The sequence below is a fragment of the Callorhinus ursinus genome, unplaced genomic scaffold (assembly GCF_003265705.2).
Source record: "Callorhinus ursinus isolate GAN/ISIS: 27379988/994484 unplaced genomic scaffold, GSC_fseal_2.0 scaffold68, whole genome shotgun sequence".
Classification (NCBI taxonomy): domain Eukaryota; kingdom Metazoa; phylum Chordata; class Mammalia; order Carnivora; family Otariidae; genus Callorhinus; species Callorhinus ursinus.
Genome location: NW_027397130.1, coordinates 3,342,006 through 3,366,933, shown reverse-complemented (window position 1 = coordinate 3,366,933; position 24,928 = coordinate 3,342,006). Strand labels below are relative to the sequence as shown.

The following is a 24,928-nucleotide window of genomic DNA, read 5'->3' as shown; positions in this document are numbered from 1 at the left end:
TAGGGGCATGTTCCCAGTGCCACTCATGTAGGAGGAGGGAGGGATGGGGCCCTCAGCTTGCCAGTACATCTGCCAAAGACCCTCCTGTCCTGTCCCCAGTCGAGAGGGGGTCACCCTGCACGGTGACCGGAATGCAGCTGAGCCAAGCCCTCGGCACGCAGCGGTGTGCCATCATGGGGGGGAGCGTGAGGAAGGGCATCTCTTAGGTGGAAACGGAGCCACTGCATTGCCCGGGCTGCACACGCCCTGCGTGGGTCCCTCGGTCCACTTCCTCGTCTCCACGCGGAATTACATGCCAACCCCTTCAGAGGAAACCCAGCTGCCCCTTACTCCAGGTGGGCTCCACTCCGCTGGGGGGCTTGGGGACAGGGGCAGGGTTCCCCGCTTTCGTCTATGCTCTCCAGAGAAGGGGGCACCCTGAATCTGGACATTTACACCCTCCGATCACAGAGCGACCAACATCCCCCCTAATACCTGTAACAACATCCTGCGGCTGCCGTCTGGGAGTTTCTTATCCCTTTTGGGTGGACAGGTGACACTGTATGGCTGGTCGACCTGGCTGAGGCCCCTCTCAGTTTTGATGAGCTGGTCCAAAGTCTGGCTGAGGGCAGCCCTGGGGCGCCCCCATCCCACCCACACACTAGCCCTCGGGGCCAGACTTGGGGAAAGCCAGGGGGTGCCCCACAGCCCCCATCTACACCCAGACACACCCAGCAGTTAACAGCTGCAGCTTTGCCCTATAAAAGCTGTAACAAAAGGAGCACATTCTCAGGGCCCTGCCCCCCATTACCGTGGGATCCCTAACAGCACCTCAGGGGGCTTTGGGGGGCATAGTAAGGATGGTTTTGAACCTCCCCAATGGGCCTGCATTTGCTCCACGAGCAGGGTAGGTGACCTCCCCAGCAGGAGGGCAGGGAACGGGGCAGACAGGGATTGAGGAAGAGAAGCGGGCTCACATGGACTGCAGGCCCGCTCGGACCCCCTGGGTCTCCAGGCCACGCCCCTCCCCACAGAACCGCACGTCGAAACGGGGTGCGGTCCAACAGCCTGGGAGATGTCACAAGGAATGCGTAGCATCAGCGCTGGCTCAGCACCCAGACGTCCCTGGGAGCATCCAGCCCCACCTGCCCCTCCGGCCTCACTGTCTGGCCACGCCGCGCCTTTGCAGGTGCCCCAAGGTGGACACCGGGGCGGCGGGGGCGGGGCTTTCCCCGGACACCTGGCCCCGCCAACCTTCCCTGGTGTCAGGGCCTGGCCGCTTTCAGTCAGCAGGGGAGCCGACTTCTTCCAATTCACTTCTTTTAGGAACTGAGCAGCGGCGGGGGGGCTCATTTTATAATTAAAACCTTTCTGTGGTGGTAGAAGGCAACCAGGGGCTCCCTCTGTCTGAGCAGCTGCCCCGACAGACCAGAAGCCACTTTCGGGTCCCTGCAAGCCTCCTCATCCCGGGGAGCCGACGGATGTCCCCAGCTCTGGGGCAGGGCTGCGCCTGTCCAGGGTGAGGGCGAGGTTGGCCGGCATGACTCAGGCCAGGGCTGGAAAGGCCTGTCCTCACCACCACTCGGAGCAGTTGTGTCTGTGGGGGCTGAGGATGGGGCAGGAAGGGTGACCGGGTGCACGAGACAGGACAGCACACAGCATGTCGCCCCAGCCCTGGGCCTTTGGAGATTCTAGCACCTTCCCATGAGCTGCTGTCCACTGGATGCCCGGTCTCCATGGAGACCAGCGTTCCCACCTCCACTTCCTGTCCGTTGGCTCAGGCCCCCTTGGGAGCACGAGGGAAACATCTCTAAGAGCTCATCAGCTGTGCAGAGAAAAGCTGGGGCACTCGCTGCTCGGCCGCCCGCCCCAGCCCCCCAGGACCCTGGCAGGCCCCCGACTCACGCCCCGCCACCCTTCCTTCCCCCTGTGAGCCCAGCGGGAGCTCATGCCAGAGGCCTTGGTCACGGTTCCCGAAGCCTTGGGCTCAGGCCCTTCCCATTCACGTGCTGCTGAATCACTTGAAAAAAATGCATCCCGATCCTGGGAGGATTTGCTGAGAACAGTGTGGCTTTGTGGAAGGAACTGCTGGTCTGCACTTTCTCCGCCAAGACCCCGAGGAGCAGCCAAGCTCGGCCCTGCAAACCCCAAGCCTGGAGCCCGCAGCGGGAGCAGCAGCTGGATGGGGCAGGGCAGGAGGCAGAGGGAGCCCAGAGAGGCGCGGACGGAACGTCCAGCCCCCCGCCCCCCGCCGGCGCCCTGCAATCCCTGCCCATCCGCCGGCTGGGGAAGGGGCACGGAGAGGTCGGGTGGCCCTGTCCTCTCTGGGCTGCCCCGCTTGCAGGGGTGAAAGCAGGAGGGCCGGGCCCATGGCTCAGGCCTGTGAGCACAGACAGGGCAGCAGCTCCGGCCCTCGTGTAGGACTGAGGCACGCAGCCTGTGGGCTGACCTCCCTCAGGCAGACCCAGGGATGTAAAAGGCTGGGACCCCAGGGCCTACACTTCAGCTTCCGACGTGGGAGAGAACCCGGGAGGCACGTGTGCCCTCTCCTCCTACGCCCCGGAGCTCAGCCGATCAAACAAGGCCGCCTCCTGGAGCCGGAAGTGTAGAGAGATGTGCCGTCAACCCGGCACCCCTCTCCAGCCTGCGACCCGGCCTGGACTGTTCCCGGAACTGGAGAGGCAGCCCACGTGTCCACATCAACCCCCCATCACGTTACAGAGGAGGGGGTGGGGGCAGGAGACTGGAAGAACCACTGCAGGCCCGAGAGGGGGCCCTGTGCCCCAATTTTTAAAAATCTTCGTTTTCCCGCTATTGTACATTTCTTGAGGGTCTGGATATTATCACACCCCCGATGACCACGCACCTGGCTGGGTGGCGGAGGGGACAGGTGTGAGGACCCTCGCACCAAACCGTAAAGGTTCTAGTAAATTCAGAATGAGACGGAAACGGGGAAGCCTTCCCCCAAATGTGTGAGCAGAAGCATGAAACCCATGGAAAGTTCTAGAAGATACAGTGTTTGGAGAGGGAGGACCCACAGGGGTACCCTCTTCAGAGGGAACCGGGGGAGGGCTGGAGGGCGGTGTCATTTTCAGCACCGCGGCCCCCAGCCTTCTGCAGCCCAGGTGGGAAAGGGCGCGGTGTTTCATCCTGCTGCCGGGGCGGCGTGTAGGTGTGACCGTCGGGCACCGATGACTCACCCTCCACCTCGTCTCGCTGTCCATCTCCTACATCTACTTTTAGCTCAAGTGTGGCCAAGAAGGGGCGCCTCCTCACCTAGGACACTCGGGCCACAAATACTACCTTGGAGAGGAGACACAAAAATAACCCCCTCAAAGGCAGGCTCGTCCATTCATCGGACTGTGGCTTCCAGGCAGTCAGTGTTCGGGTCCCATCATGGTCATGGCTTTAACCCGGTGATCCCACGGCACCTTCTGGGACCAAGGTGATGCTTCACCAGCATGCAGGAACCCTGGGTGATCCCACACCCTGCAACGCTGAGCGACCCCAGGCCAGCCTCCCCTCAGGTAATCCTCATTTGGTTTGGGAGTCACAGAGCTCTCCCGGCCCCAGGGCCTCGTTCTCACTCATGCTGGGCTTAGATCAGACTGTCAAGCTGGCTTTGCAGCCCTCTCCCGTGACGTTCCAGCAGCAGAGGACAGAATGGAAACGGGCTGGGAGCAAACATTTTCTCTACCTAACGTGGAAAAGCCGGACAGACGATGGGGCTCAAGGAGATGCTTTCAATGAGATAATTACGTGAGACCGCAAAAGCTTCCTCACCCCAGCTACCGGGGATTGGAAAAGCACCCAAAAAACTTAGAGGGTGTTGTTACTGCCCTGTCCGAGTGGCACGTGTGGGGGTTCCATGAGCTTGATGGGCCTCAGGGAAGCCCAGCTCAGGTTTCTCACGGGACTGGGTCACCCCATATCTCCCTGCGCGCCCCGCAGGGAGAAATGGAGGGACAAACCCCAAGTTGAGCAGGCACGTAGCTAAGCAGGAACAGAACAGGGAAGGAGCACACGGGTAGAAGCTGGTTTTGAGCAAATATTTTAGATCTTGGGTTCGGATGGTGGGCTCACAATTGTTCATTATGTTATCCAGGAAATAGACACTAAAGGAGAGAAGGCCATTCACGGACTGATGATACAAATGCATCATGACCGAAAACGGATGATCCAACTGAGTGCGTCTGAGGTCCTGGGGAGGGAGAGAGGGAGGGAGGTAGCCACATCCTTCATACACCAGTCCAGGGGTTGCCCAACTGTGGCTGGAGGTCCGCACGCAGACACCCCCCTATTTTTGCAAATAAAGTCTTACCAGAACCTGGCCCTGCCCATTCACTCACGTGTTGTCTATGGCTGCGTTCGAGGCGCAGTGGCAGGGGTGGGTCGTGGCCACGGGGACTGGTGGGCTGGCAAAGGTGGAATGTTTACTATCTGGCCCTCTACAGAAGAACTGCGTCCATCCACCCCTGCTCCAGACTCTTAAGTATTATCTGCAACTGGCAGACAAACCCCCTCCCGCCCAGCTGCCAGGTCAGGGGTGCAGCCGGGGGTGGGACACTGACCAGCCAGCCAGGCGCCCTGCCACTCCAGCGCCAGGAGGAGGCACCCGGCAGGCCACGTTGCTGGGGACCACTCCCCTTTCTTGTCTGGGGCCCTGTCTTCTCTTTCGTCTCTCTCCCTCCTGCTTCTCCTCTGCCTGTCTCTTCCTCTGTCTCACTTCCCAGCGTTAGAGTGACAAGAATATCCTAAGCCAGGTCCCATGAAATGAGCTTGGTTCTGTTGGCTTGAAAGACGAAAGAGGTTTGAGTGCAATGTCCCCATTCATGTCCCAGCCAATCGCTAAGGAACAAATGATGTATCTTTTGAAACCGTGCCGGCTTGACCTTGGATGCCCCTGAAAGCGCAGCATTTACGTGGCCAAAACATCTGGACTCCCTCCTTCACCTGAATCTCCGGCTGTGCTCGGGGCCCGTGCGGGCACAGCCTCAGCCCCAGGACCCACCTGGGCGCCCTGCCAGCCAGGTTCCCGTGGTTGTGCCAGGGAGCCTTCCCAGACGGGACCTGGTGCGAAGGCAGGCCCGGGGAAGGAGGACGCACCCCACAGGCCGTCGGGGGGACAGGTGGCGCGCCGGGGTCTGAGCAGGGGACACGCACACAGACTCGCAGAGGCTCGGGTACCATTTCCGGCATCACGCTCGCTATCAGTGATGTATTTATCGTGGGTGGGACTCTCGCTCTTATCATATCTTCTGAGACTCTTGCAAGTGTTTCCTGGCTTCTTCAAGAAATCGCTTGTGCAACTTGTTTTGCTCTTCAGTTTGCTGCTGAAGGTCACGGATCATCTGACTGTGCTTGTCATCATCCATGAAGCTGGGGGCCCAGAGGGAAGTGGTGCCGTGCTCACATGCCCCTTCCTTCTCCTGGTCTAGGGAGGAGTAAGACTTCAGGCGAGCCAGGCACGCCCTTCTCTGTTCTCTCTGCTCTTCCAGCCCGGCCTGGGAGTGGGCTTCCCAGCTCAGCCCCGGGGGGCCCGTCCGCTGCCCACCCAGTCCCTGCCACAACCCCGCCAGGGGCCCTCCACCAGCGGGTCCGGTCTGGCTGCAGCTTGTCCAGAGCCCGTGCCGCCAAGGAGCCGGTTCTCTTCACCAATCAATACTCTTGCCTTGGGAGACAGTGGTTCACTCTTGGGCTTACATGGGAACGTGGCCAACCGGAGGTATTTCTGGTTCTTGAGCTTGTTCAGGAACTCCTTCAAGCTGGTCTGGGACTCGGTCTGGTGGGCCCCCCACCAGGCTGCACGTCCGCCTCTGCACCCACCGCTGTCTTTTCCCTCTGGGGCTCACCTCTACACTCCTGCACCTCGGAGAGGCCGAGCTCTTCCCTGGCACTCCAATCCACCCGGGGCCCCGCTGCAAGGTGCAAGTTCAGGTGCCTCTTCAGCTCTCTGTGTTAAACAGCTCCTGGAAGGCAAACTCAAGCTCCCTCTGCCACCTGCTCTTGTCCCTGCGCCGGCACGGAGACGCTTGGGGCGCGCCCCCCCCCCCCCCCCCCGGGGGTCCAGCCAATGGGCCACAGCTCTTCTAGGTCTGCTTTTCCCTTGGGACTCTGATCCGGATAGTTGTGGCCCGGGCCTTAACCAGGAGGAGCCGCCCCCTTTCCCGGCTGCCTCCGCCCATCCCGGGCTCCTTCTCTCCCCTCTTTCTCCCAACGCTCGAGCTCCCCTGCAGCAGCCAAGAACTCTTCTATGTGCACCCCTCTGCCCTCCCGGGGCTCAGCGGGATGGCGGCCACCACGGGTCTTCATCGAAGGCGCTCGCTTGCCCTTATTCTTCTCACGGGGGCAGAGGGGGTGACGGGTCCGGCCAGCAGCTCTGGGAGCCCCCTGCTTCTCCACGCCCACCGCTTTCCTCTGGGACTTGGTGTGCCAAGGCTGCCGTCCGACTAGCTCTTCTCTGCGACTCTTCTCTTCCCTGACGGCTGCTCTGTGCTTCTCCCTGGCCCTCTGCGGCCAGGCTGCTCCTCGCTGGGCCGGCCCCTCCGAGTCAGGCAGGGGCTCCCTGGCCTGTCCTGCCCCCGCACCTGACAGATGTGCTAAATGCGGCCGCTCCAGGCCCCGGACTTGCTGGCTGGGGGCCTCCTGCCACCCAGCCTCCAGCTCCTCGGCCAGGCGCTGCGGGCTCTTCCGCGGCGGAAGGTCCTGTCATCTCTGCAGGGCAAGGGCTCCTTTCTTGCGGACTTGCAGTAACCTGTGCTTCTCCCTCAAACGTGAGGCCTCGTGGTTGGGGCTGGGACTCAGCTGAGCGGCTCAGTCTGCATTTCTTTTCATGTCGGTGACCTGGGCAGACACGGCTTCAGAGCGAAGGTGGTGGGAACCAAGAGTGGGAGTCACGGCGCCGGGGGGTGGAGGGGCCACACTTGCCACAGCTGTCTCACGCCGAGTCCACAAGACCAGGACACACTCTGCTGCCCGGAGCGTTCTGAGAAGAGCAAGCCCCTGGAGACAAGGCACACGCAGCTCTGAATGCAGGACAAGCTCTAAAACGCGTCCCTCTGGGTCACTTTTGCCAAGACCCGCCCGCAAGGGCCCAGGCTTGGTTCCCAGTTTGTCTTGCGTACCTTTAATGAGACCCTGTGTGGCAGCTGTTTTCAGCGGGGTGTGGTTTTTGCTCTCCAGGGGACATGTGGCAACGTCTGGGGACATTTTTTGTTGTCATAACTGTGGGGAGGGGAAGCATCGAGTGCAGGCAGGCCAGGGACACTGCTCGACATCCTGCGTTGGCCAAGAGATCCCCACAATGAACAGTGGCTCAGCCCCCATGTCAACAGTGCCAAGGCTGAGACCCCCACCCTAGGCAGGGGTGGAAGGGTGCAAGTGTCTGGGCTCTGCAGGGGGAGCTGCTCACAAATGGGAGGAAGAAAAGGTGGTGAAGGAGCCTGTCAGGCTGGGTGTGTGTGCAAGCGCGTGTGCACGTGTGCGGGTGCGTGTGCGCGCACGCGTGCATGGTACTAGAATCCACTGCAAACCAATCAGAGGGGGGCTTAAGCTTCTGTTTTCAGGATTCGCAGTTCTTCTCTCGTGGGGTTATCGGAAGGGAACACACTGGCATCCAGAAGGGACCCGTGCCCTGCAGGCCCTCCTAGAAAAGGAGGGGAATTTACACCAAAAAAGTGTGGACTCACACCGTGTCCACCAGCAGCTGATGTCAAAACCAGCCAGACCGGTGGGCTGAAGGAGCCCCTTCCCGGACAGCTGCAGGCTGTGCCGAGAGCCCCTCCACCACCCCTCTCGGCTTTCAGGGAGCAAGGCCGGCCCAGAGGCATGGCTGGAGTTGGAAAACAATACTGCATCCACAGAACATCAGTTACGTGTATCTGCCCATCTTTCTTACAATAACCCTGTGAGGTAAGGGGCTACCAGGACCCCTGGTTCACAGCTGGGGAAACTGAGGCAGGGACCGATGAAGAAATTTAACCCAGATCACACAGCTGGCGTGTGGTCCACATTCGACCGGCCAAGGCTGCTCGCACTGCCGCCGGCTTTTGGTTAATGTGATCATCTGGTGAGACACTTGGAATAGCGGTTAGCATTCCATCCAGCCACTCTGCCAACCACCACGATGAGCAAGAAGAGGGGGAGAGAGAGAGCTGGGGCGCTGGACGTGAGTGGCGGGGATTCGCAGAGGTGCCGTGGGAATTCGACGGGGGAAGGAACAGTTTGGGTGTCTTCTCAACAGATCGCGCTGGGACAGTTGGATAGCCACATGCAAAATCATACACCACCCATAAAAACGAACTCAAAATGGAGCACAGACCTTAACGTAAGGTCTAAAGCTACAGCTTCAGCGGGAGACATAAGGGTATCTTCGTGACCTTGAGTTAGGCAAAGATCTCTCGGATACGATCCCCAAAGCACAACCAACCAAAGAGACTGGCTAAGAAGGCGTTATTGATCCTAAACACCTTGGCATGCCAAGAGACATCATTCATAGGTAAGAACAAAAGGCACAGAGTGGCAGGAAGTACCTGCAAATCACATACACAACACAAGGCTTGAATCCAGATTATATAAACCACTCAAGATGTAATAAGACAAATAAACCAATTTTTAAACGGGCAAAAAAAAAAAAAAATAGACACTTGACTAAAGAGGAGGCACGCGGCTCATAAAGCATGAGATTTTAGCACCGGCTTTCATGGGGAGGAGGGTGCACGCAGAAGCTACGAGGGACCGTTTGCGCCCACCGGGATGGCAGTAACGAAACAGACGGACCGTAACACGTGTCGGTGAGCACGCGGAGCAGCCAGAATCCTCCCACGCTGCTGGCGGAATGCGACACGGTGCAGCCGTTTTGGAAAACAGTTTGGCCGATTTTGAAAAGGTAGACGCAGATTTACCATATGTCCCAGCAACCGCATGCCTCAGCGCACGCCCAAGAGAAAGGAAGAGCACGTGCCCAGACCAAAGCCGTGGAAACACAGAGGGACTGTGTGGCCTGTGGCCCATCCTCACGGGCAGGCTCAGAGCCTGCGGGTGGGCTGGCCTGCGCTCGGTGGGTGGTTACGTGGCTGATCTGTGGCGGTTGGTTGGGACAGATCCCCCCGCCCTCCAAGTGTTGGCATCTGTTGTGAGGACGCTGTAGGTGCTAGTGGAGCCCCAGACCCCCCAGAACGATGTCCGTGGTGGCAGAGTCAGGATGACACGCGGTGGACATCACACACCCCCAGGGAGCCTGGGGAGTCCATCCACCTTGCACGTACCCTATTCTCGGAACGCACAACGTGATCTGAGGGCTCATCTGTGCCCATGGGACTATATGCGATTTCACGGACATTTAACCTAACGCGGTAACGTGCACGAAGAAAACGGAGCTTGCTGTGTGGACAGGACATTGATCACCATGTAGACCTCACTGATGGGAGACCCGCGTGGCACAGGCCATCCCTCTCGCCTGGTCGCACCGCGGCAGGTGAGCTCTAGCCCTATCCCCGTGTTCTGACGCAGAAACTGAGACTCAGAGAGGTGAAGTAACTTGCCTAAGGCCACACAGCTCATCAGCAGTACAGGAAGGGTTCAAATCCGAGCAGGCAGACCCCTGATCTGAGTCACCCACCCTGCAGCTGAGGGAGGTCAGAGCTGGGAGCTAGGACTCTGTCCTGGGGTGACCTTATCACCTGACCTCCCACTCTCGCCGAGAGGCGCTTAGCCTCTGTGCTACGGGATGGGCCTTAGTGTTTTCCTTGTGTTTTTACTGGAGTTCCATCAAATGAACCACCCTCCCCGTTCCCATTCAAGTACTTTCCTTAAACACTGAAAGGCAAAAAGCCAGCATAGTGCCTCCTGAATCTTGTTAAGAGTCGTATTTTGATCCAGCAGGTCTGGGGTGAGGCCGACCTTCTGACTTGTAAGGAGCTCTCAGGGGATGCGATACTCGGGTCCGGGGACCACACTTTGAGTAAGGTGGTCCTAGCAAACGGCTCTACCCAGTATCCGTGTCTCCTTCTGCCTCCTCCCAGCCTCTTACCCCACCTGAGCCCCTTCTCCAAGACTCCTAATCAGGCTCTCTGCCTCCCCGCTGCCCCGAGCCTGACCCCAACACCTCCACACCCGGCTACAGCCCCCACTCACTCAGCCAGGGGTATCTTCACTGGTGCCCCACTGCCCATGCCAGCAGGTGTCCCGGCACCGTCCACAGGCCACCTGCAGCACGGTCTGCTGAGCTGCCAGTTAAAATGCAGATTCCTGGGGCACCTGGGTGCCTCAGTCATTAAGCATCTTCCTTCGGCTCAGGTCACCATGATCCCAGGGTCCTGGGATCGAGCCCCACATTGGGCTCCCTGCTCAGCGGGGAGCTGCTTCTCCCTCTCCCACTCCCCCTGCTTGTGTTCCCTTTCTCGCTGTGTCTCTGTCAAATAAATAAAATCTTAAAAAAAAAAAAAAAAAAGGCAGACTCCTGGGCCCTGCGTCTGCAGGGAGGTGCCCAGACCCTGGTCAGTTCACCAGCTCCCAGGGCAATTCCCAACAAGGTCAACAATCCCTGGCCTGTGGGCCCGAGAACATGCCGGCAGCTCCTGATCCAGCTCCCCTACCCAGCTGGGCTCCTTGACCCCCCCACCCCCGCCCCACCCAGGTCCAGGGCCAGAGTTGTGCTCATGTGGGTTCTTCTTCCTCAACCCTACCCACATTTCCCCAGGCTAGGTCCGGTCCCTCCTTCCTCCAAGGACGTCCCCCGACCTCTGTAGCAATGAGAGAAATGCTCCTGCCTTTCTCCAAAGGCCTACAGACTGGGCGCCTGGGTGACACGGTCTAGCACTTCTTCTTTGAAACATATAAAAATAGACACAAAAAAGCCCCCATCAGCTAAAGCTTACTGTTTCATGTGTGAAGTTAATCATTTCTGTCTTCTGAGAGTCCACAGATCAAGTCTGACCTTTTTTGGAACACTCCAGATCATCTCTTGGACTAAAACATAAGGAATTCCTTTAGGGCTTTTAAAATGCACAGGACCAAAAAAATAAAGGAAGAAAAAAAATATATGTAGGACAGAGTGCCTCTACAGGAAATGACCCCAGAATATAATCTGGGTTCTACAGGTTGACTCTTTATAGCTTCCTTTGTCCTCCTGCCTGGCTGTGAGACACAGACACAGGGACAGCACCCTAGCCTCCTTTTTTCCAGTGGCCTGGCACCCACACGGGGAGCGGCTAAAACTGTGTCTGGAGAATCAAGAGAGTCTGTGGCCCGGGGCACGGACGGCTCTTCTGCGAGTCAAGCCCGGGAGTGTGTGACTCTAAAAGTACCAAGTCTAGCTGTAGACAGCCAGCACCCAAGTACCCGCAGGGACACAGAGAACCAGCTGTGCTGTTGGAAGGTACACCGCCAGCTCAGAAGATGTTTTTAAGATTTTATTTACTTATTTAGAGCAAGCGAGACAGTGGGGGGGGGGGCAGAGGGAGAGGAAGAGAGAGAGAATCCCAAGCAGACTCCCCACTGAGCGTGGAGCCCGACGCAGGGCTCGATCTCATGACCCTGAGATCATGACCTGAGCCGAAATCAAGAGTCAGATGCTTCACGGACTGAGCCACCCAGGCGCCCTTGCAGCTCAGAAGATTTTTTTTTTTTTTTTTAAGATTTTATTTATTTATTTGACACAGAGAGAGACACAGCGAGAGAGGGAATGCAAGCAGGGGGAGTGGGAGAGGGAGAAGCAGGCCTCCCACGGAGCAGGCAGCCAGATGCGGGGCTCGATCCCAGGAGCCCGGGACCACGACCCAAGCCGAAGGCAGATGCCTGACGACTGAGCCACCCAGGTGCCCCCAGCTGAGAAGATTTTTAACGGGCTTGAATACCTGGCCAAATCTAACAAGGCACCATGTACTGGGAAGACATTTACAACTCGCACGTGGGCCCCCCAAATCCAACTGCACAAGTGCAGAGTGGGAGCAGGTCGGCAGAGATGTGTGGCCACCCACAGAGGCGGTGTGATCTTTCCCCGTGGGGACAGAGGAGCCTAGAACAAGCAGGGCAATAGCCCAGCCCGGCGATACCCGGGTCAGACCCCAGCTGGGCGTTCCAGGCCCTGGCGAGCTGAGCTGGAGCCCACGTGTACGCAGCTGACAGACGTGTGTCTAAACAACCTTAAAGAGGTAGCTCACAGTGTCTGCTTCGACAATGTCGATGGAAAGTTTCATAATCAAAGTGTAACTATTGAAACGCTTATGAATTCACCTAAGTAAGAAAGAGACGATAAATGACAACTGTGCAACTTCACTAAATAAGGAGAAAACCTAAAAAATGGAGAGACTGGACTTCCCAGAAAGAATTCAGAAAAACTCTATAGTGAGTGTTCGAGGCAGGGAGAGGCCGTTGCCTGAGTTCAGGAGGAGAATGAAAAACCTATCCGAGGAAGAAAAGTCCTAAGGAACCAAGAATGTTTGGAGCGGAGCTCTCAGGTGATAGAAGAGTCTAGAACAGCACAGTGTGGTGGTTAGGAGTATTAGCTGTGTGACCTGGTGCCAGTTTCCTAACTCCGGATGCCTCGGTTTGCGCCTCTGTGAAACGGGGGAAATAACAGCACTCATCACCATCAGAAACACCCAAATGCTCAGCACGTCTTTTGGGAAAGAGGATGGTACTTACGGTGCATGTCTCCAGATGACCGAGCTGGACCGAGAACACATGACAGGGAGGCAGAAACTGGCCAGGTGGAAAGAAGCACTTCCTACAGGATTGTCTCGAAATCACTGGGCTGACTTGGTAGGTAGTGAGACACTCATCACTGGAGGCATCCAAGCCAAGCCCGGTAACATCAGAAGTATTTTTAACTCCATTTCCCTGAGCTCTAGCCTCTAAAAATACACTCTGTGACACCCAGAGCCTCGAGGTTTGCCCACTTCCTGACTCTCAGCCAAGTTCCAGAGTGGTAGTTCCTAAAGCCAGCTGGGTTTTGGACCAGCTGCATCAGAATCGCTGGGGCAGTGGTAGACAGGAGTCCTGGCCAGTCCCCATGGCAGATTTTTGCACCAAAATCCTGGGGTGGGGGCTTCTAAATCTGTACGTTTCATCATCAATCACCCTGATGGGACAGTTCTCGAAGGCCAAGATGGACAGGCTGCCAGGCCTGTGTCCCCGTTATTCCCTGGACCACCTTCAGACTCAGGACGAGGCCCAGACTCTTCCAAACTCTTGGGAGAGACCAGGCTAGCCAGGTGGGCCACGTACGGCTAACCCGACTGGTGGCTTACTAAACGTCCCTCAACAATGTCAATCAACGGGGTTCCCTGCAACCTCAGACTCCAGGGACACCGTGTAGGTCCGGGGTCCCCATGACTAACCGCCGTTCCTGCCACACGACGGCCTCTCCCCACTCCCTCAAACAACCACGCTCCTCCCCAACCCCGTCCTACCCCCCATCCTTCCACCCAACTGCATACGGAGAGCCCCACAGTACAGGACTTTCAAATTAGCCTTCCGGGCATGTGGCCTGGCCACCCTGACCGGCCCACTTCCCAAGGCCCCCGCAGGAGCCTCACCAAACGGCGGGCACTGCGGGAACTTCGGAGGGCCTGCACGGGGGTCTCTGGGGCCCACTGGCCAAAGCAGGCTGGAATCACAGCTCCCCTCCTCCACCAGCAGCCGGGCGTCTGCCCCCGCTGGTGAACTATGGCAGGCTGCTGCCGCGGGAACGACAGAGCTGCTGGCCTGTGACATCAGAGCCGGGGTGAAGTCAGGGGCAGCGGCGAGCCAGCCAGAGGGCCGGTGCCTGGCAGGACCCCTGTTGTGGGTCCAGCAATCACAAAGATTTGGCTCAAAACAGCTGGGGTGACAAGCAGGGGGATGGCCTGCGTGAGACATCAGGAAGGTCCTGGCACGTGGGCCCTTCTGGTGTTTAAGGAGGGGCTCTGGGGGAGAAAATCCTTTCTTCCCCAGCCTGGCAGCACGTACCGGCGCTCCCTGCCAGGGGCTCACTCTTCCGAGCTGTCCCCCATCAAAGTCAGGGATCCCCGCCATGCCTGCCGCCCCTCACCCCGCAGGGAGAGCATCTGTTCCCACTCAGGTGGGGACATCTGCTGCTCCAGGGTGTCACTGTTGAGCGGGACTCCCTGGGGGTGGGGAAGAAGGGCTCCTGGCCCAGGACCCTGTGGGCCACCCACCCACCCACCCAAAGTAAGAAGTCGGACATGACTGACCTCGTTTCTAGGGCTAGGGGCACTCTCCACGAATCTCACAACTAAGAAATTTAGTTTGGGGAACAGGACTTTGGCCCTAAGAAGTCAAAGCAACAGATCTCGGGGTTTGGTTTCTTGAGAGGAGAAAGTTAGTAACAGGAACTTGGCTGAAGCGTGGGAGTCTCGGGGACAAAAGCCTTTGTCTGGGGCTGGAAGGTCCCTCGGAGGAAGTCTTCCCACGGGAAGTTCTCAACCACAGCCCACCCCCTCCACCCACTTTGGTTGGGGTCTCTCTTCTTGGTCCTATAGATACAGTCTTCTCCTTCTGCAGCGAATACCCTCCGACCCCTTGGCCTCTGCAGTGTGGTCTTGTGTACCCCCCTCAAGCAAGGGACAAGACCTGGGGGGCGGGGGAGGCAGATAAACATGGCATCCAAATGTTGCCGCTCAGAGGGCCTCTGATGGCCTTCTGGAATGTTCCAGCATGGCCACCACCAACATCCTTTCGCTGCTGCTTCTGGATTGAGGACATTTCTCCCACGCCTAGTCCTCCTAACACTCCCTCAGCAAATCCTGGAAGGCAGCTCCCATCCCTCCTCTCTGGCTCTAACGCTGGGCGTCGGACCCCACCAGCTCTGAACATCCGGGCCCCCTGCTACTGCGCTCTGCAATTAGACCCTCACTTTAGTGAGCTGTAACTTTCCAAAATTACACGAATCACTCACGCTCATCATAGGAAAATTAGAAAACACATGCTTGTGAAAGAAAGTCTAATTTCACCCCCTCTATCTGAACATGTTACAGTAAAAAAAAAAAACTGTATACCATTTGGTCCTGGGGAGCTTCCGAAGCTGTGATTTATTTAACCACTCCCCCTGCTGCTGTGCGTGTAGGTGTTTCTAACGTTTCCCTAAGACAAACAAGACGGAGATGAATATCCTCCTGCCTAAATGCTAGCATGTGTCCTCAATTATTGCCCAGATACACGAGTTGCCTGATCAGAGGGGAGACTTATGTTTAAAGCCCTCGAGTCGCACTGCCAAAATGCGCTTCCAAGCCTCCCAAGTGGTCAGGTTAAGACAGCATATACCTATAGTCAAGCCCTTCCAAGGACAACAAGCCTCGTAGCCAGATGAGCTGAGCAATGGGAAGTCCAGCGCTGTGACATCCAATCCCGCTTCCAGGGACTCGTGCCAGGACCGGGCTCCTTCCATTCTTGGCAGGAGCCCTCGGTGGCATGACCTTGGGTGAGTCATCCAACCCCTCCCCACCCACACAGGAGAGGACACGGGCCTCACCTGCCTCACCGAGCCCCTGCAAGTCAGGAGAGAGATGGGAAGTCCTTCTGCGCTGGAACGGCGGAGACAGGGGATGTTTTTATCTAAGAGATGTAGGACTGGGGGGGATGTGTCTCGTGTTTTTGATCCCTGCCTTCCAGAACAGTGCACACAGAGCAAAAGACCACCATAGATTTGTTCCTTCATTCTCTGTCCTGGAGCCGTCTGGGCCAAGGAAACAAGATGTCATGACCGAGAACCCGGGACGGGCAGCACGCACCCCGGCTCTGCGCTAGAGCCTCTCCCTCCTGAAACGCCAGGCTGGTCCCTTTCTCCCACGGACATTGAAGGATGGAAGGTTAAAAGCTAGACAAACGCTCCCAGGAGAGAACTGTGCGCACATGTCCAACTAACGACCCTTTGCCCAAAAAGCAGGGAGCCTTGTGTGGGCCCCCCCAAGCCACCCTGTCGCGGAGTCATCAGCATCATCGTGAGATGGATTCTGTCCTCTGAACAGAACAATCCACCTCGGACTTGAAGCCCACGGGTGGCCAAAGTCCCCTCCCTGGCTGGTGACTGAAGGAATGCTGTCTCTTGAAAGCACCTGGCCTCTAGTGACCAGCTAGGGTTGCAGCAGGGACACTCAGTAGCCCTGTGACCACGGGCAAAGGCTCGGGTAATCTTCCTCGGTGTTGGGGCCCCTGGTGGTGAGGTCACTGTGAGTGCAGACTCCGTTGGGTACGTGCAAGCATGCGAGACACGCAGGCCGACGGGATTGTTGCCCCCCGTCTCTGCCTGCAACAGGTTCCTGGCTCTCCTCGGCCACCCGTCCTTGCCTTCCACTCTCCTGCACGTCACGGGACCCAGGGGAGGACATGGCGGCCTGCGGAGGGTCAGCCGACTCAGCAGAGTGGATTCTCAACCCCTGGAGTGACCAGGCAGAGTGGCTCGGCAAAGGCAGGGCCGCAGACCCGCAACGGTACGATTTCTCTTTGGTGTTGTGAGCTTGTGTGATCGGGAGGAAGTACACAGCCCTCCTCCATCCGCGTGCCCTGAATGCCCCACCCGGATGGGAGCAAGGAGGTAGGTAGCAGGAGCGAGCTGGACGCAATAGGCGGGCTGGGCTTCAGTGCTGAGAGTCGGCCGGGAATGGAGAGGAGAGGTTTATTTTCCTGTCCCACCTGGGACAGGAGCTCCAGCCAGAGCGCCGAGCTGGAGCTCAGCATGCGAGGTGTGCTGCGGGGACTACCGACGGGGGGGGGGGGGGGGGGGGGGCGGGGGGGGGGGGGGGGGGGTCCCTGGCGTCTGCACTAGGCTCGCCCGGCAGAGATTTACTAGCATCTACCAGGCCATCATCTCGAGGAGTTTCACCCTGCTTGTACGGAAGAGGGAAAGGAGCCTCAGGCACAGAGTCGGGCTTCAGAACCAGTTCCGGCTGGCTTTTGGCTCCCAATACCTTCCACTTTGTCTTTTTTCTCTAAAATGTCGGTCCATTTCCTCATTCTGCCCTTGGTAAAGAATCAGCTGTTGATTTGTTAACCAGGGCCTTGGAGTATATGCAGGGGGTGTCGACAGAGCCTGCTGCAGGACCCTGTGCTTCGCCGGGTCTGTGACGGTGCCCCCAGCCCGGATGGGGCGGCCAGGAACGCCCCACCAAGGCCTCCAGACTATAGATCAGAAAGAGACCAATAAAGCATCAACCCAGGCCAGGTCCTGCCTCCAGGACACGCTGAGGAGATCTCAGGGGCTCCCGCCTGTGGCACATCCCCCAGCAGAAAGCCAGGGTTTTGCCTCGAAGCTCACTTCTGCCTCATCCAGGCCACTTTGCTCACCGGCTCAAGACCCCAGAAGGGGGGGGGGCGGTGGATTATCTGCATCTTTGGGGTCAGTTCGGGGAATGGCACCCCAGGGGCATCGCTGCTTCTCAAGCAGGCAAAGGGGAGAGGGCGGCCAGCAACAGGCAGCGCACACGGGCAGCCGGCCCTCACCTCTCGGCCCCGGGCTCGGCCTGGGTCGGGAAAGGGACGAAAGGGTTCCCTGCCCGGCTCTGCGCACCGACGCGCCTCCTGCAACCACTCAGCTCCGCGGCCCAGCTCAAAGCCGCACAACCCTGTGACCGTGCTCGAGACCAGCTTGGACACCTTGAACAGGTGAGCGGCACGCGAACGGCAGCTCAGTGAAGCCGACAGAAAGCAGCCTGTCTCTGAGGCACATGAAGGACGACAGGCTTCTCAAGGAGCAACCAACCCTTTGGGTGACGGTTTCTCAGGGGACCCGAGGCAGTGTCAGGTGGCCCCCCCAGGCTCAGCGCCCTCACCCTATCACGTGGGGGCCCCTCCACCGCCTCCCCCCTCCTGAGGAAACCCTCACCTCCCTGTCCCTCCACATCTATCCCCAGGCGCCTTTCAACTTGGAAACAATTATCTGCCTAAGACACATGAATCTAACAAAATTTAGAAAATGCAGATTAAAAAAAGGAAATAGAAATTGCCCTTGATCTCACCCGCTGCCTAGAATTTTGATGGACACCCTTCCAGACTTTTCTCTCTATGCACATTTAAATGTGTACACGCTTCTTTATGAGATAAAGATACACAGAAAACCACATAAAGAAAAGCCAGTGAATTGCCACCAAAAAAGCCACCAGTGGTGACCCTAAGGAAAAGGGGAAGTGAGGGCCAGGAGGGATCAACAGAGGGTTGGGGGGGGCAGCAATGTTCTGTTTCTTGACCTGCATGCTCACTCGGAAACTTGAGAAACGTAGAGTGCTCGGCTGTACATTTTAACAAAATGTGTGTCGGCCCCAGGCTCCGTCTCAGTCGGAGAGAGAGAACGTTCAAAACGTGAAAGCATTCAGGCCGCAACTGGGCTTTTAAAATGAATACCCCCTGAACATCCTTCAAGGTCAGAAATACGAATCCGTAACGCTGCTCAAAATGCTGAATATCCTGCCATCAGGATAGAGCTCCATTTATTTGGCTCATCCGTAGCCGATGGGCTAATCTTTGGAGCAAGGGGTTCCTGGAGAAACGGAGGCAGCGGGCACGTGCCTGGACCTCTCCCCCAGACGATGCTGGGGGCTGCACAGGGGCCTCCCTCGCAGGCTTGTTAGAAAAAGTAAGTCTCCTCGCTTCCTGCTGATTCTTCTTCCCTTCCCTCCAGGTCCCCTCACACATTTCCCACTGTCTGCTGAGCCACAGCCCGAGCCTGTCTCGTGCAGACCCCAGTGTCACTGTACCCCAGCAGAAACAAACAGGGAATGGAGCCTCGGGCACGGAGGTCAAAACCCAGAGGCGACCCCACCACGAGCCCTTCACACCCCCCCCCCCCAGCTGCAAGATCTGCCTTCTGTCTCAAGTCCTCCCCCCAGTGCACGCACCACGAGGGACCACAAGCCCCTTAAATCACTCTCCTGCCTGTAGCTTCATGCCCACTCCCCCCTGCCCACACCTAACAGCCCTCTGTGGGTCCCACTGCTGGGACTCCAGGCTCCGCCGCTGCACCCAGGCTCAGGGCTGCACACACGCACACAGAGCTTTGCTCCCAGTTTCAGGGCTCAAGACCAAGTCACCCCCTGCCACCACCCGCCAGCCTACCTCTGGACGGATGTCCATATACCCCAGGACAGGATCCTTCCTTACAAAGACTACACCTCAATTTGCTTTTTAGACTAAATATTTCTCTACTCTGCCTTGCTGGGGTCTCCAGAAGCCTAACCCAAGATACTATTCAGACTCAGCTGACCCAGGGAGGCGTACAGTTTTGTCCGCTACAAAATGGGATCCCTCTGGGTCTCTGCGCATTTTCCCCCTGGAGCCGCACATCCACACGATGATGGAGACACAGGAAGGATCCCAGCAGTCCAGCCAGTTCAGGCCCCAGGGGTCCAGGGGAGTGGGTCCTGGGAGCTCCCAGCTCCGGATGGGGGAGCCAGCTTCATCCCACCTGCCCCCTGAGACACTGCCCCTGATCATCCCTCGCTCTGGAAGACTTCCTCAGCCGCTTCCCTCAGCCACCTCGCCTCCCAAATTCTGGGGCATCTCACTGACCCTCTTACCCCTGGTCCTTACTCTCCATACTTGCTCCAGACCCTCCAGCACCAAGACAGAAGCCTGGCCCAGCAGTCAACACCTAACCGTCCATTTAAAATTATGTACAAATGCGGCAATCGGTGTCTATCTAAAAATCTGGAACATTCTTTTCTCAAACCTAAAGTTAGTCTGAGGTAGCCTGCATTGGAGACGACTGCCCTGTGCAAGCTTGGAGGCAGGCATCAGAATCACCTGGACAGTCTTGGAGATACCTGTGCCCACAACCTGGACCCTGAGGCTCTACCTCGGGACACCAGTTCAGACATCTGCCTTTTAGCCAACTCCCGGGGTCACGCCTGCTGTCATCCACAGGTGCACGCCGGGATGGCTGGCTTGCCTGGGGCCCTTGGGAGGGGACGCAGACTGCATGTGATAAGCCAGACTGGTGTCCTTTGGCCCCTCGCCCTCCTCTCTGGCCTGATCTGCACCCAGAACGCTCTCTCACCTTTGCCCGGGCAGGTGGCCCCTTTGCTCAGCACATCCCCACGCTGCCACCACCGACGATGCGCTTAACTGGGCCTGCGTGTGTGTTCCCCAAGCTCTCGCCTCAGAGTGAGGGCTCACTCTCTCCAACCTGACTTCCCAGCTCTGCTTTTCTCCTCCCAGGAAGACCACCCTAGCTACAGGTCCACCTGCCCTGGGTCCCTTGGGCGTGGGCGTGTTGGGAGGAGAGGGAGCATCCCAGGCAGAAGCGCTGGCCCCGCCCGCCACGCTGTTCCCCCTTCTCCTCCAGGCTTTTTCTTTCTCCTGCTGTGTTTTCCATCCTCCCAGGTGCCAGGCTCCTCCAAGCACATCTCTTAGCCATTATGGAATCTAAGGGGTTCCCGCACACCTGCAGCCCCTCGGGCGACGGAGCAGGGGCTCTGCACCTGGACTAGGGTGGCCACATGCCCCTCCCGACCCCGTAAGCCTTGGGGCCTTCTACATCCTTGTTCTCAACGCGCTCAAATGCTGCCAACGGATGTGGACCATGCACCCTGCATGCGGGTCTGCCTGGCGACCCAGCTGAGGCTGTAGGGAGGACAGGCAGGTAACCACGCTCGTCTGTAGCTCACGGACCCCAGGCCACAACCGCCAATTCCCGAGGACCGAGTGGGTCCTGGCTGGAGGCTGGCAGCGCGCCCTCAGATCGCAGGCAGGTACCACGGTGTGGGGAGTGCTCCCTGCAGCCACCAGCCCACCCCAGCACGGCCTCCGCGCCCGAGTCCAACCCCAGGAACTGCCGGCAGCTCCGGTTCTAGTCACCCCCCCCCCCCCCCCCCCCCCCCCCCCCCCCCGGCCCAGGACACGTCCTTCGAGGGATGCAGTCCAAAACCGGGCCCAGGGGCACCCCCATGGGCCCCTCCCTTCAAAATCCTCGATCTCCTGACCCCGAGAATGCATTCCCCCCCTTTCACACAGTGACTTCGTTTATCATTTGCCCAAAGCCCCATGAGTCTGTCCGACTTTACACCACACCTCGGCCGTCGGGGAAGGGGTCTGCAGGGCTCTGCCCACCTGCCGCAGACAGTTCCAAACCCACTTGCACACTGCCTGGCAACGGTGTCTCGTGAGGAAGGGGTCAGGCCTTGCTTCTTCCTCACATCCCGCGGGGCAGAGCTGGCCACTCCGAAACTGTTTGCTGAAACTCAGCCCGCTATGAAAGCGAGGATGTTCAGAACACAGATCACTCAGGCGCTCTGCAGAAGGACCGCCATCCCCACCTGGCCCCCATGCACCGAAGACCTGATTCAACTCATAGGAACCTCGTCCGCCAAGCACGCGTGTCCACGGAAGACACGGCCATTTCTGAATGCTTGATGCGTGCTTTTTGCGGGTGGCTGCCGTCGGACTCCCATCAGTGCGTGTATGGGGCTGGCCTGCCGCCCCAGCAACCAGCACGTGGCCTTGGCTGTGGGCCCTTCTCCACCTGGTGCCGGAGATCACCAGAGGGTTTGCAGAGAGCCATGTCTGGAGACGGCAACCCCCAGAGAAAGATGCCATGGTGGGCACTCCTCCAGACTAGCCTTAGGCACCACCACCCAGGCCAGAAGTGAGATTTTACTCCCCCCGCCCCCATCCACAGAGCTCCTGGATTTACCCAGCACTCCAGAAATTGACCCAGACGGCCCAGATCTGCCAAGCTGCTCAGCAGGCTGAGTGACTCCAGGCGCCCCTCCGTGGCGGTACCGCCTGAAGAGCAAGCCCAAAGCTGGTCTCTGGCCAGGTTCCGGGGGCTGGGCAGGCTTGCCATCCACGGCCACAGCTCCATTAGGTGGTCGGAGTCGGGCCAGCAGCACACGGGAGCAGCGCTCAGACAGGGAACGCAACCCGCTTGTCCCTGCTTTGCTGGAAAGGACAGGGAACAGGGCCTTCCCGGAGGGACCCCCATTACCTCTTACCTACGGTTCCCTTCATCCCAAATTCCGTGACCTCATCATGAACTCCTATTGCCGGCCACAGTTCCGGTCCTACCAGCTCCCAGAAATCCTGACACAGGCAGACAGAAATCCGACTGTTTCTTAAGCCAGCGGCCTCTTGTAGACAGCCAACAATTAAAGGCGTCAGCACACCACACCGAAGGGCAGCTTTTAGTCTCCCCCACGTGCACGCGGCCATCACCCTTCATGGGCCCCTGGGGGCCCAAAGTCACCTGTGGGGCTTTTAAAACTACACGAGCAGACGGAGGTCCCGGCCAGACTGTATTTACAAAGGGACCCAGGCTTGAGTGATCTCTGCAAGGGCCCCAGGCAATTCTTTTCTCAGCCGGAGTCCAGATCGTTGCAAGAACCCCATGAACAAGCGCCCTTAAAGGAGAAAGCAGACACAGAAAGGCCACAACCTTCCCGGAGAGGTGGATGCCACAGCCACCCAGGGCCTCCCCGAGCGTGTCTCGGCTCCGTACCCCACGCTGACCGAGCACGGAAGGGTCGACTGGGGCAGCTTGGCTCGAAGAACTTCCCCTGAAAATTCGTGTCCACCCAGAACCTGCATCTGGGACCGTATTTGGAAAGAGGGTCTTTGTAGATGTGATCAAGTTAAGATGAGGTCATGCTGCATGAGGGTGGGCCCTAAATCCAGGGACCGGGGTCCTCCTAATAGAGGGATTTGGACAGACAGGCACAGAGAAACCCCCTCAAAAACAGAGCAGCCGCTGGAGTGATGTGTCCACAAGCCAAGGGACGCCAAGGATCGCTGGTAACCAGCAGCAGCTGGGAGAGAGCCACCTGGAGCAGATGCTCCCTCGGAGCCTCCAGGAGGAGCCAACCCTGCTGATACCTTGATTTTGGACTCTGGGCCTCCTAAACTGTGACAGAAGCAACTCCTGCTGTTTTGAGCCCCCCAGTTTGTGGATTCACTCTGGTGGCCCCAGGAATGTCACGGACTGGGCTTTGCAGTCCAAGTCTGGTGTCGGCTGCCCGACAAGGGCCTCCGAGCGGGGACAGGGTAAAATTTAGGCTCTTGCATGATCCTGATGTGAAGAAACAGGACACACACGACAGGAGAGCCAGGTGGAGGAGAGAGGAATGCACAAAGCAGGAAAGAACCTCAAGGCTTGCTGAAGCTCCTCACCCCTGACCCTTTGCTGCCTCAGCTTACTGGGCAGGCCAGGAAGTGGCTGGAAATTCTTCCCACGCAGCTGAAGGGTGTGAGGTGGTCCCAAGCAAGGCCCAGCCCTTTCCTGCTCGGCTCCTGCGAACCAAGCCCAAGCGCCTTACAAGACTCCGTTCCTTCTGGGCCTTGGGACCACCCTGCCCTACAGCTTGATGGTCAGAGGCATGGCCTCGCTCTTAGCAAAGGGGCCTGTGGACACCACAGAGGAAGGGCAGCGTGCATTGCCCTCAAATCCTGCTGAGCACCAAAGCCCAATCAGGGAGTCAGCCTTATGCCCCCTGCCTCAGGCTTTACATAAAACTACGAACCACGTCTCACACCAAGGTGGCAGAGCCATGTGATCCCTGCAGGTGAGAACACCTGCAGACTCCCTGGGCTAGGTGGTAGGTCACAGGGCCAACTCGGGTGTGGCCAGGAGCCATGGGGTGTGGGGAGATAAGGAGAGCAAGGCTGACAACAGGAGAAACCCAGAGCCCCTGGCTCTGGGTCTGCACAGGTGAGGGCAGCCAGCCTTACCCCATCTGGCCTGGCAACCAGATGTTCAGCCGGCTGAGACTTAGAAGCAGAACCTAAACCTGTTGAGAAGCCAGTGGGGGGGGGGGAGGGAGGGGTGGCACAGGGGCCCACCTGCTGCACATCTGTCCTTCTGGCTAAACTAAACTCAGCCCAGGAAATCCTGGCTGACCCTCACCAGGGCGGTTGGAGGGCCCGGACAGAAACCTCTGGGGTCGAGCTGGTTCCTCCCATTTTTGCTGCGTTCTCCCTACTTGTCTCCCGCCCCTGCGGCCCCTGCGTGGATCAGAACAAATACCGGGCTGCTCCTCCCTCCCTTGGTTGCTCCCACCTTTGCAGAGCGAGGAGTGCCGAGGGGAAAAGATATTTTCTGAGGATTCTAAGCAGCCACACAGCCCCACTTGCCCCACATTCTCCAGTCTTTGTGGATGTCCTGAAAAAGCAGTCACCCGCAGCAAACCACTCAGGGACCCTCCTCCCTGTCCAGCCCTGTGTGCGGTGCCTCCTGGGCACAGAGCAAGGAGCTGCCTTTGGGGCTCTACCTGCCCTTCCCGGCTGCCCCTCTGTGCCCAGGGAGCCTGGCCAGGGGAGGGAAGCTTCCATTCTGCCCCAGCTTCATCCGGTGAGTCCCCAAACAGGGCTGGTGGGAGAGTGCCAGGCACGGAAGCCTTTCCCCACCCAGCCTCGGGCCACAGAAGCCCAGCTCCGTCTCATCTGTGAAAGTTTCTCCCGGGTCCCCCGTTCTCCAGCCCCCTGGGGCCGGAACTCTCCCCATCCCACGCTGTGTCCCCCACTCTCCCCGCCCCCCACGCTGGCATCCCAGGGCCCTCCGCCTGCCAAACCCAATCCGTTCCCTGGCTCCCTTTTCTGGGGCTGGAGCTGCGGAGGAATTTCGGTGGAATTTTGAGGTTGAGAAGCATCTCGGCAGTAGAGGCAAAGAAAAGGGAGACGTAAGGAGAAAAAGAAAGTGCGATTTTGGCGTCAACTTGCAGGATTCTAGAAGGCCCGAGGGGCCGGCGTCCGGGCGTGGGCCCCTCGGCAAGATGCGGGCGGGCGGGGCGCCCGCGGACCCTCGGGGAGGCGGGCACCGGGCCGGGGCGGGGTCGCCGTCCTTACCTACGTCTGCGTTGCAAAACGCCTGTTGCGGGTGCACCGGGGAGCAGCTGCAGGCGTCGGCCGGGCGCAGCAGCGTCCCCAGCAGCAGGAGGCCGAGCGCCAGCCGCAGGCTGCGGGCCGCGGCGCCCATGGCGGGCGGGAGCGCGGGGGCGCGGGGGCGCGGGGGCGCGGGGCTCGGCCGCCG

At 58.7% G+C, this 24,928-nt stretch overlaps 2 protein-coding genes across 2 annotated transcripts in view; both read right to left on the bottom strand.

The window, feature by feature from the left end:
• TIMP2 (TIMP metallopeptidase inhibitor 2) overlaps positions 1 to 24,903 on the bottom strand; it is a 43,281-nt gene extending 18,378 nt beyond the window's left edge. The window contains exon 1 of the mRNA XM_025859872.2: positions 24,745 to 24,903. Coding sequence (XP_025715657.1) covers positions 24,745 to 24,874 — 130 coding nt within the window. The 5' untranslated portion in view covers positions 24,875 to 24,903. The remainder of the gene's footprint in view (positions 1 to 24,744) is intronic.
• On the bottom strand, positions 4,015 to 24,403 carry CEP295NL (CEP295 N-terminal like). Its single transcript, XM_073885961.1, is given in 12 exon segments — positions 4,015 to 5,626; positions 5,757 to 5,936; positions 5,939 to 6,055; positions 6,126 to 6,684; positions 13,518 to 13,686; positions 13,954 to 14,087; positions 16,612 to 16,675; positions 17,486 to 17,571; positions 20,980 to 21,157; positions 21,691 to 21,849; positions 23,262 to 23,349; positions 24,307 to 24,403. Coding segments are annotated over 12 exon segments (2,229 nt in total). The 3' UTR covers positions 4,015 to 5,228.
• Positions 24,904 to 24,928: the final 25 nt, after the last annotated feature.